Below are 12,654 nucleotides of genomic sequence, written 5' to 3'. Positions count from 1 at the left end.
GACCTTTGTGGCTGCCATAGTGGCCATGGGGCACACAAGATCCCCAGCAGGCAATCCCCTACTAGATCCGTTAGCCAGGTGTCACGATGCGGGCGAGAGGTTGGATTTGACACAGTGTGTTTATTCAGGCTGGACCCCAGTCATAGAGTTTTACCTGTTATTAAGCCACAGTCCGGGTTTGACTCATCCAGCTGAGGTGACACTGGGTCTCGGCTGCACGCCTCCCTGTAGTTAGTTATTGGTCGGCTGAGTTCAGCACTGCTACGTGGAGCTGTGTCGTCCCGCCCCACTTAAGCTTTCTCTCCGGTTTTCAGAAAAGCTCTGCCTGGCAGGAGGAATTTTGCAGGATCTGTTCGGACACTAAACAGGTGCTTGGCTTTTAATTTGAAGTTATTACAGCCATTTAAAGACTCTAAAAGGAAATGTTTGTGTTCCAGGTTGTACAGCATGAACGTAGACGACGTTGCAGACATCGACTGGAACCAGGTTGTCCAGCAGATCGGGTGAGGTCAAACGCTGATGCTTGCAATTTGAGTCTGTGGAATGCTAGTGCTAACCAGACACTTTTGACAGCATGTTGTTGAATGTGTCACTTCCTGTTAGCTAACATGTCTCCTGTTGAACGTCCCCTTCATGGTGTGAGAGGACCTCAGTGTTTGGCGCTGAGCTGATGCTAGCAGAGGAGCGTGCACGAGCAGCTATGGGTTAAATTGTCCAGCGGTGTGTCGACTTTAGTAATACTGCAGTCCAGAGTCTCGTAGTCCTGCTGCTCCTCTTGTAAACACGACAACAGACAGACCTGGTGGTTTTGGTGGTGAGTTACAGGAACTGACCTGAAGTCGCCGCAGTCATCATCCTGGTCAGGAGTCGAGGAATCAGTTTGAAGATTCCTGATCAGCTCTGATCAAGCGTTCAGATGCTATGATGAAGTGAACTGCCCTGATTTCCTCGTTGGTTTGCCTGTTGTGTGTCCTGGTCTCTGGGTTTTTTGCCGTTGTCTCTGGATTGTATCATTTTGTGTGAAGACTTTTTCTTCACCGATGACCTGTCAGCTCTTGAAGCAGTCGCGAATTCTGGACATGTGCATGTCCCACCTCGGTCTGGAGACCGGCGGTGCTTTTGTTTGGATCTACGCTGGCCTGCTGTTCCAGCCCATTTGTTTTGGAAAAACTCACGGATTTGGTGCCTCAGTTGCCGTTGCTACATAGTAGTAGAAATACAGTAAGAGTGGAATGATGGAAAACCTTCAACATTCAAACTAGGACTGAAACGATTAGTCGAGTAACTCCGATAATGTGATTACAAAAAATTCTGTGCCTTGAAGCTCTGTTTAACATTGTAGTACATGTGCCAGGCCTGTGTGTGGCACTGTAACTTCCGCGGGAAAAAAAATACAGAAGAAGACTAGAGCATAACAGCAAATCAAATTAGCTGGGATAACTACAGTCAGGCCAAAAAGTATTTAGTCAGTCCCTGATTATGCAAGTTCTCCTACTTAGAAAGATGAGAGAGGTCTGTAATTTTCATCATAGGTACACTTCAACTATGAGAGACAAAATGAGAAAAAAAATCCAGGAAATAACATTCCACGCAAGAAGTCATCCCGTGGGGTCAAAATGATTATGAGAACGGTGAACAAAAATCCTAGAACTACACGGAGGGACCTGATGAATGACCTGCAGAGAGCTGGGACCAAAGTAACAAAGGCTACACACTACGCAGAGAGGGACTCAAATCCTGCAGTGCCAGGCGTGTCCCCCTGCTTAAGACAGTACGTGTCCAGGCCTGTCTGAAGTTTGCCAGAGAGCATATGGATGATCCAGAAGAGGATTGGGAGAATATCATGTGGTCAGATGAAACCAACATAGAGCATTTTGGTAAAAACTCAACTCGTGTTTGGAGGAAGAAGAATGCTGAGTTGCATTCCAAGAACACCATATCTACTGTGAAGTATGGAGGTGGAAACATCATGCTTTGGGTCTGTTTTTCTGCAAAGGGGACAGGACGACTGATCCATGTTAAGGGAAGAATGAACGGGGCCATGTATCGTGAGATTTTAAGACGAAACCTCCTTCCATCAGTGAGAGCACTGAAGATGCAATGTGGCTGGGTCTTCCAGCATGACAGTGATCCCAACGCTCAGGCAACGAAGGAGTGGCTCCATAAAAAGCATTTCAAGGTCCTGGAGTGGCCGAGCCAGTCTCCAGACCTCAACCCCATAGAAAATGGAGACTGATCATTACTTTTGAGGTGGGGATGGGCTAGTTGTCTGCCCCAGTAGTTGTCATGCAGGTCCCAAGACAGTTCAGTCAAGTGATGGATGCAGAGAAATGAGGCGCCACAGCATGTTCCCAGACCTCATCTTATTCTTTTTTTTTTTTTTTTTTTTTTTTTTTTTTGTCTTTTGTCAGTCAGTCAGAGCTGCGTGTCGTCAGAGCGAGCTGCAAAAAGTTTGTACCTGAGTTTTCAGAGGTGGTGTTTGTAGTTGCCATCTGCCACGCCGGTGTTTGCCAACCCGGACAGTGGGAATACCACCTCAACCGGCAACTTAGCCCCGCGACTGGACAGCAACAACGTCCGAGGCCCAACGTGGTGAATTCACTGAGGCCGTGCGCTGCGTCATTAAAGCCGCGCGTCACGAGTGCCGCTTCCCCGAGGCCTCGTGCAGCCACCGCGGATCCATCAGCGCGGAAACACCGAGGCCGCGCGGCACCAGCGCACTGCAGATCCATCCCGGTGACAAACAACGCAGGCTGTTAACATCGGCGATCGACAAGCTGCTCATAAGCCGACCATGGGGCCTAAGAAGGTTCTGACAGCGGAGGAAGGTGACGATATTAAAAAATCTCTGGACTTTCTATCAGAGGAGATTTCTGTTGTGAAGCAGCAACAGAAATCAATCATGGATCTGGTGGAGGAGGTGAAGGCATTACGGCTCCAGAACGCCGAGAAAGACCGGCATCTGGTGCAGCTGGAAAATAGAGTGGCTGAATTGGAGCAGTACACCAGAATTAACGACGTCATCATCACAGGTCTTCATATCAAACCACGGTCCTACGCACGGGCGGTAACAGATGAGAGCGGAGGGGAGCCCAGTGAACAGGAGGTCAGCTCTGTGGAAAAACAGGTTGCTGATTTCCTCCTATCTAAAGGTATAGAAATGGATTTAAATAACATTGAAGCGTGCCACCCTCTGCCCCGGAGAAATGACGGTGATAAACGAACCGTCATCATGAGATTCATCAACAGAAAACACAAAACAGCACTGTTAAAACAAGGAAGAAAACTGAAAGGGACAAACGTATTCATCAATGAACATCTCACCAAACAGAATGCCGACATCGCCAGGAAAGCACGCTTCTTGAAGAAACAGGGAAAAATCCAGCACACATGGACTTCAAACTGTAAAATATTCATCAAACTGAACGGATCACCAGAACAAGCAAAAGTCATGGCAATAAGGAACATCGAGGAGCTGGACAAATATGAACAATAGTGTTTCTTAAAGCGAGGATCTGGACAAATATGACCAATAAGGTATGAGGACACAAACACATCACAACACCATGACACAGACCAGAGGAACCTATTCATCTACTACCTATTCATCTACATCTGGAGACAAGAAGGATATAACTCAAAGGATTGCTGATCATGGAAAAGTAGAACTGAGAACATTTAAATACACAGACCACAATGTACTGGACTTGGAGCACGATATAGACCCGGACAATAATTTCTTCTCAAATATCAATGACAGTTGTTGCTATTATACAGATGAACAGTTTAATCGGATCATTAAACGGATAACAAATTATCAATAATCCATTTCAACAGCAGAAGTCTATATGCAAACTTTAACAACATTAAAGAATATTTAAGTCAGTTTAAAAAAATATTTAACATAATTGCTATATCAGAAACATGGATCAATGAAGATAAAGGAATGGATTTTGAACTGGATGGATATGAATTTAATTGTGTAAACAGAAAAAATAAGAGTGGAGGAGGAGTGGCTGTGTATGTGGATAAGAACATGGATTATAAAATAGTAGACAATATGACAACTGTGATTGATAACTTATTAGAATGTATAACTATTGAAATATGTGAAGAAAAAAGCAAAAATGTATTAGTCAGCTGTATATATAGAGCACCAGGATCTAGTATTGAAACATTCACTGACTGTATGGGAAAAATGTTCTCAAAAACTAATCAAAAAACTGTGTTCATTTGTGGTGACTTAAATATTGATCTGCTCAATCCAAATAAGCATAAAATAACAGATGAATTTATCAGTATAATGTACAGTATGAGTTTATATCCAAAAATCACCAGGCCAAGCAGAATTACATCCCATAGTGCTACCTTAATTGATAATATATTCAGCAATGATATTGAGAATAACACTGTGAGTGGATTATTAATCAATGACATTAGTGATCATCTACCAGTTTTCATCGTTTATAATAGAAACCATCGGCGGAATCAGCCAGAGGAGAAAATAAAATACAGGCGAGTGCGGACAGAGGAAAACATGAACACACTAAAGAAGGATTTACAGGAGCAAAACTGGGAAAAGGTATACAGTGAAAGTGATGTTGATAGTGCATATGAAACTTTTTTACAAATATTTACATCATTATATGATAAAAATTGTCCAATTAAACAAGACTACAGAAAACAAAAAATCCAAGCTCGACCATGGATGACGAAAGGGTTACGAAATGCATGTAATAAGAAAAATACACTGTATAGAGAATTCATAAAACTAAAGACTAAAGAGGCAGAAAATAGATATAAGAAATACAAAAATAGATTAACTAATATTATACGGGTATGTAGGAAGGAATATTATAGTAACATATTATATAATAACAAAAACAATATTAAAGGACTATGGGATATATTAAATAGCATTATCAAAAATGGTAATAAAAAACAGAGTTACCCTCAGTATTTCATTGATAATAATGTCAAGAAGGAAAATAAGGATGAGGTAGTCAACGGTTTTAATAATTTTTTTGTAAATATTGGACCAAGCTTGGCAGAAAAAATTCCCAATTCCCAACCTGAGGATTGGGATAATAATCTCATAGAAAGAAATCCCTGTTCAATGTTCCTCACAGCAGTGGATGGAAATGAAATTATAGACATTGTGAATAATTGTAAATATAAAACATCTACCGATTTAAATGAAATTGATATGGTGGTGGTAAAACAGGTCATTGAATGGATTGAAGAACCATTAACATACATCTGTAACTTATCATTTCAAACCGGTAAATTTCCCAATCAAATGAAAATAGCTAAGGTTGTGCCGCTGTATAAGACTGGGGATAGACACCACTTCACAAATTATAGACCTGTTTCTTTGCTTCCACAATTTTCCAAGTTATTAGAAAAGTTATTCAATAATAGATTAAACAAATTCATAAATAAACATAAATTACTTACTGATAGTCAATATGGATTCAGAGCACATAGTTCAACATCACTTGCATTAATAGAATCAGTTGAGGAGATTACAAACGCCATAGACCACAAATTACATTCAGTTGGAATATTTATAGACCTTAAAAAGGCTTTTGATACAATCAATCATGACATATTAATCAATAAACTTGAACAGTATGGGATTAGGGGGTTGGTGTTGCACTGGGTGAGAAGCTACTTAAGTAACAGAAAACAGTTTGTGAAGTTGGGGGAATATACATCATCATGCTTGGACAATGCTTGTGGCGTCCCACAGGGGTCAGTATTGGGTCCAAAACTGTTTCTAATTTATATAAATGATATTGTCAATGTTTCCAAATATTAAAATTAGTATTATTTGCAGATGACACAAGCATTTTTTGTTCAGGGGGGGATTTGCAGGAGTTACTGAGGAGGATCAGTATAGAAATGGGAAAATTGAAAATATGGTTTGACAGAAACAAATTATCATTAAACTTAGTAAAACAAAATACATGTTATTTGGCTATTGTAATACAGACATACAGGTTCAGTTACAAGTCGAGGGGGTAGATATTGAAAGGGTACATGAAAATAAGTTTCTGGGGGTGATAATAGATAAGATAAACTGGAAGACTCATATAAAACATATACAAAGTAAACTGTCAAGAAGCATTTCAGTTCTAAACAAAGCGAAACATATTCTGGACCACAACTCACTCCGCATTCTTTACTGCTCACTGGTTTTACCATATTTACAGTACTGTGCAGAGGTATGGGGTAATACTTATAAAGGTACAACACAATCACTATCAGTAATGCAGAAAAGAGCTATAAGAATTATTCATAATACTGGCTATAGAGATCATACAAATCCACTATTTTTACAATCCAAATTCTTAAAATTCACAGACTTGGTTCATTTTCAAACAGTACAAATTGTGTATAAAGCAATAAACAATTTACTTCCAGCAATATTAAAAATATGTTTTTTAACAGATCAGGGGATTACAGTCTGAGGGGGAAATTTAATTTAAAGCATCAGTGGGCACGAACAACATTAAAAGGTTTCTGTATTTCTGTCTGTGGGGTGAGGATGTGGAACAGATTGGGAGTGGGGCTCAAGCAATGTCCAAGCATGAACCAGTTCAAACAGCGGTACAAAAATATGGTTTTTTCTGGGTATAGGGAGGAGGAAGGGTAATGAGGGTTAGGGTGTTTTTGTTTTTTGCTTCGGCTTGTAAATATATAGTATTTTGTATGTAAGTAGGTATGTGTAGGTGTATATTTATGTTTGTGTATATATATGTGTATATATGTATATGTGTATATATGTGTATGTATGTTGATGTGTGTATGTATATATGTATGTGTATGTGTATATATATGTATATATATATATATATATTGATATCGGTTTAGGTGTGTAGGAATCTATGTGTATATGTGGCAAAGGGTATTACTGGTTGTGGGGAAGAAGGGGTAGGGATAAATAAGCTGATGCTTCACCCTACCCCTTCTCGGACATGTTGGGTACACAGTAGGAACTTTTTTGTTGTTGTCTTTACTGATCTATCTTGTAATTGTTGTTGTATCAAATGTTCGAAATAAACAGTTTTCATTCATTCATTCATTCATTCATTCATTTTCATTCATTCATTCAAAATTTGTTGAGGGAATTGAAAGTCTGTGTTGCCCAGCGACAGCCCCAAAACATCACTGCTCTAGAGGAGATCTGCATGGAGGAATGGACCAAAATACCAGCTACAGTGTGTGCAAACCTGATGAAGACTTACAGGAAACCTTTGACCTCTGTCATTGCCAACAAAGATTATGTTACAAAGTATTGAGTTGAACTTTTGTTATTGACCAAATACTTATTTTCCACCATAATTTACAAATAAATTCTTTAAAAATCCTACAGTGTGATTTCCTGGATTTTTTTTCTCATTTTGTCTCTCATAGTTGAAGTGAACCTATGATGAAAATTACAGACCTCTCTCATCTTTCTAAGTAGGAGAACTTGCACAATCAGGGGCTGACTGAATACTTTTTGGCCCCACTGTACAGTTGTCCATCCTGCTCAGGGTGCCGCTCTCGTTGGACTGACAACACACAGAATGTGTCTCTTTGTCCCAGATTGTTCTCTTTCAGTGCAGCTTCTTGTTCTGACTTTAACACCAAGTTAACACCCAAGTTTTTCATCTCCAACTGTAGTCATCAAAACATTCCAGTCGTATCTTTCTGAACTCTTCCACATCAAACTCCATCGTGTCACTGTTTGCAATGTGTTTGAGGAATAACAGGTGAAGTTGCTCATAAACTTTAAGTTTCTTAAATATTTATTACGATCACTCTTAAAACTTCAGTTATCTTTATAATTTTATTACTGGTAAATGTTAGAGTTGATTTAGATGAGATATACTTATTATCTCAGGAATATCACAATTAAATGGGAACTACTTTTGCGCAGGAATTCAAACACGTCGGGTGCGGCTGCGAACTAACACAATACACAGAAACTACTACTTTACCTGAGTGCTTGATGTACAGTTAATTGTTTACTTGTTTCTTTTTATTTTACGAGGTCTGTCAATAAAGTAACGGTCCTTTTTTATTTTTTCAAAAACTATATGGATTTCATTCATATGTTTTTACGTCAGACAAGCTTGAACCCTCGTGCGCATGCATGAGTTTTTCCACGCCTGTCGGTGACATCATTCGCCTGTGAGCACGCCTTGGGAAGGAGTGGTGTAGTAACAGTCCTTATTCTCTGTGAAGCCCGTAAAATTTTCACAGAAAGCCAGATAAATTTTTCGAATGGTTTCCAGGTGCCAGTCTCTAACAGCTTCTGAAAAATTCTGATGGAAAAAAAGTCCTTTTCATTCCGCCATTTCCAGACAATGAAAATCCGACGAGGGGGCGGGACCACTCCTTCCACAAGGCGTGCTCACAGGCGAATGACGTCACCGACAGGCGTGGAAAACTCATGCATGCGCACGAGGGTTCAGCTTGTCTGACGTAAAAACATATGAATGAAATCCATATAGTTTTTGAAAAAATAAAAAGGACCGTTACTTTATTGACAGACCTCGTATGTCTTTTTTTATTTCAATTTTTAACTGTGTTGTTGAATGCTAGGGGTTTGAGAGATAGTGTTAAAAGAATCTATATTTTTATTTTGTAAGAATGTAAAAACTGCATATTACTACAGCAAACACTATTGAGGCAGATGGAAACGTTTGGTCTAATCAGTGGGTGATAAAATAATTCTTTGTCATGGTACTAACAAATCAGCTGGTGCAGCATTTTATTTAAAAATTTCAGAATAAGATAGAAACTTAAAGGAGGGACAGTCTGGGCCATTGGCTAATGTGTGTTCTCAAAGTAGAAAATTATTAGTTTACCAGCATAAACAAAAAGATACAGAAATTATAAAAGAACTTAATCATATCATAAATGAGGCAAAACGCCTTCCTGATATCTTTATCCTGAATAGCAGAGATATAGAGGAAAATAATAAAACAAGTTTCACTGAAATTCATAGGGTGTACACCGAGATATGGCCAAATTAAAATCACCAAATATCGCGTTCTTAACATAAAGCGCGCCGCCTATGCAAAAGTGCCCTAACTAAGCCACCGCCATTTATGCAAATTTGGAAAGAACTTGTCCTAGTCTATCCACATATGCATAAATGAGCAAGGCTTATTCAGGGTGAAGGCCCTGGGAGGGTCCCACATGTAGCCCAAAATGCCAAAAGTAGAGACTTGAAGTGCCACCTATAGGCGGCGCCCCCAGTTAGCCTTGAAAAATATAGCACTAAATGGGAGAACTCCATCCATACATTCATATACCATACAATCAATGAGGCTTACTGAGGGCTTACTGGGGGAGGTGATGGTCTAGTGGTTAAGGTGTTGGACTTCAGAACAGAAGATCCTGGGTTCAAATCCCCACCTGACTGGAAAATCACTAAGGGCCCTTGGGCAAGGCCTTTAATCCCCTATTGCTCCCGATGTGTAGTGAGCACCTTGTATGGCAGCACCCTGACACCGGGGTGAATGTGAGGCATAAAGTGCTTTGAGTGTCTGATGCAGATGGAAAAGCGCTATATAAATGCAGTCCATTTACCATTTCACACAAAGATATTCAAAGGTCAAAATCCACATTCTGACTATGTCACTGTTTTGGCCTCTTTAACCCCTACTCTAAAAAGGGCTGTAATTTCCACCCGAAGGGATCTTTGGATAAAAAATGTAATTTTTGTCTGTTTGGACAATACATCTTCCCCTAAAAAAAAAAAACTTCAGTCTACTGAAACATGATATATCTCCACCCATAAGAAAGAGAACCTGGATCACTGAAGACCTGCACTGTGCCAGGCTGGTCTGCTGCAGGTTGGGACCTATTCACCTGATCGAGAACCAGCGACCTCAAAATCAGGTCCAATCACACAGAATAACTCTTTTAGGCGGCCATGTACCCTTGTGTGTGTGTTTGTCCCTTACAGTTCGCAGCATCCACAGAGTTTTCATAGCACTGCACCTTTTCCACATTTTCTTATGTTACAGCCTTATTCCAAAACGGGTGAAATTCATTTTGCAAATTTATATATATTAAAAACCAAACAAAAAACTAAGAAATCACATGTCCATAAGTATTCACAGCCTTTGCCATGAAGCTAAAAAAAATCAGTGATGAAAATTTTCCAGAAACTCCCGGAAACCAGGGTTTTTACTTGTGTATCGAGTGTTTCCGGGTTATTTTGGTGACATACGTCAGAATCCATTAATGTTCCACAGCCAAACAGCAGGTGGCGGTAATGCACCGTGTTGTTTGTAAACCACCAATAAACTCAAAATAAGATGATTTTGTCTGTCTTCACAATGTTTGTAAAATCGTTTGTAAATGTCTCTCATGAGACGTCACAATGGACATTAAGTCTCATGATTTCACGTCCTAATCTCAGACTGAAGGATAATGTAACATACCGCTGCTCATCCACACAGCAGCCAATGAGAGACGGCGTTACAGATTTTAGCATAAACGCCGTGTCGTGTTGAAATGTCAAAAGGAAATGAATGAAACGTTCTTCTGCAGGGAGACGGTTTAATGTTCATCATGAATAAATTCAAATAAAGCTGGTTCCACCAAAACGCCGACCTGACTTTTATTAATCATCATTCATACGGAAACATTAACACTCCCGGTAAATCTTTCATATTATATCGTGTTTTTGACGGAGTTTGTTGTCAGTTGACATCAGTGGTGGGCACAGCTAACCAAAAAATTTGCTTCTGTAACAGATAATCAGCCAACTGAAAAGTTATCTTTTATAACGCTAAACCGATAAACCACCCAAAAATTTATCGGAAGCTACAGATAACTGATAACTTCCAGTATTGTCTCCGGTACACTTGCAACTACTAACGAGCTGATTTTGAGTTTTAACACCACGATCGCTTCTGGTTGCATCAAAGGTGAAAATAATGGAGGAGCAACCCGAGCTGCTTCTGGCATTTTTACATAAAACATCTATAAACCCAGAGAATATATTCACGAGAGTTTTAGGCACAATATACAAAGACGTTAATGCTGTTGTCCATGTGGAGCCTGATGAGAGCGTCTCAAATGCATTTCTTCTGTCGTGAATGTGCTGAGATTACCCATAATGCACCTGGACACACTAAAACCTTCAAAATTAGCACATTACTTTAAAACATATATCTGATATTTTCACTTTATAAAACTTCAGACGTGACGTTAATTTAAATAACTTGTCTGAAATTAGTTTGGTTAAAATTTTAACCATAAGTTAAAACTGTATGCCTCTGGATGACTTGGGTCATATTGCCATTGTATCGGTATGGGGTCAAAAGAAATGAGCTTTTTTCTTTTCTGTGATCAGTTCTCCTTTCCCTGCAGAGGATAGAGTGGTTTCTTCTAGAACCAGCTCTCCTCTGTTTATGGAGGATAGAACTGTGCATCTACTACAAAATATTTAATTCAACTGATTTTAGATTTCATAAATGTAACTATTCAGCTTTGTTTACCACGTCTGCAAAAATACATTTGCGGTCTAAAAATTATCGGACCAAAACTTATCGGAAGATTATTAGTCCGATGATGGTTTTCAAAGTTATCTGAAAAGCTCACTGAAAATTCGGTAATGAAAACATTATCTTCGATGAATAGCGAAACTGTACCCACCACTGGTTGACATTATTCAAGTTATTTGACACAAATCAAACTCTGCCTTTGGGATGAATTTTCTTCAATCTGTCTCCGTGGAAACGTGATATATTAGCCTGCTAAATCAACATTTTATGGTTTTATTTTATTACATGGATGTGAAACAATGTGAATTAAAATCTGAGAAACATTTAACACTTGTAGAAGTTGGATATTGATGTGAAACTCGTTTGTGTGTTGTTTTTCACAACACTGAAGTTGTGAGTTTCCCAGAAACACTAAGGTCAGCACTGGAAGGAAAAATCTAATTTAAACTCAAATCATTGTCCTGAGAACTAAAAGTTATATTAGTGACTTGATGAACAGCAGGTGCAGCTTTACTTGTATCAAATTTTATTTTAAGACACTGTCAGTTGTTATAAAAGCACAAAATCAAATGTTTTTTTATGGGACAGGAATCATGCCGTGTTCTAATCCATCTGACAGACTGGATTATAGTTCTGTTATCTTGACAATATGGGAGAGCAGAGTTTTTCACACAACCTGTATCCTCACAATACAGGTTGTGTGAAAAGACTCTGGGGTGGGAAAGTTGACCTGACCCAATAAAAAATGGAAATTTTTTGCAGATTTTATTTTGGGGGGTAAATAGACCTGAAAATGCATCTGAGATTTCACATTTTTCAGGAGAAGAGCCCCCAGACCCCCTGCCAGGGGTTTTGAGCCAAGGCACCTTGACAATTGCATGCATTTAACCCCTGAAATGCTGCACAGTTCTTTGTGGCAGTGCGACCTGCTGTGTTCCACTGGATGCTGCGCTTTGTGCCACTGGACGTGGTGTTATATAAAATAATGATGTTGTAGTGGATGAATCATTTTGTCTCAGAGTTTGGCTAATGAAACCAGCTCTAATCAGTCCAGAATGATAGATGAATTTTCTGCAGCTGTCTTTGTGCCCTTCGTGAGGTGGAGAACATATTTGGAGTTGTCTCAAAAGTAATTATT

General features: G+C 39.4%; 1 protein-coding gene across 1 annotated transcript in view; it reads left to right on the top strand.

Annotated features, from left to right (window-relative positions):
* Positions 1-12,654, top strand: part of LOC117511380 (transcription termination factor 1-like) — a 59,451-nt gene that overhangs the window by 35,695 nt on the left and 11,102 nt on the right. Inside the window, exon 9 of the mRNA XM_034171431.1 lies at positions 438-503. Coding sequence (XP_034027322.1) covers positions 438-503 — 66 coding nt within the window. The remainder of the gene's footprint in view (positions 1-437; positions 504-12,654) is intronic.

Source organism: Thalassophryne amazonica, chromosome 5, assembly GCF_902500255.1.
Source record: "Thalassophryne amazonica chromosome 5, fThaAma1.1, whole genome shotgun sequence".
In the NCBI taxonomy this organism is placed as follows: Eukaryota; Metazoa; Chordata; class Actinopteri; order Batrachoidiformes; family Batrachoididae; genus Thalassophryne; species Thalassophryne amazonica.
Note: the sequence above shows the minus strand (reverse complement) of the source record. Positions and strands in the feature narration are given on the sequence as shown.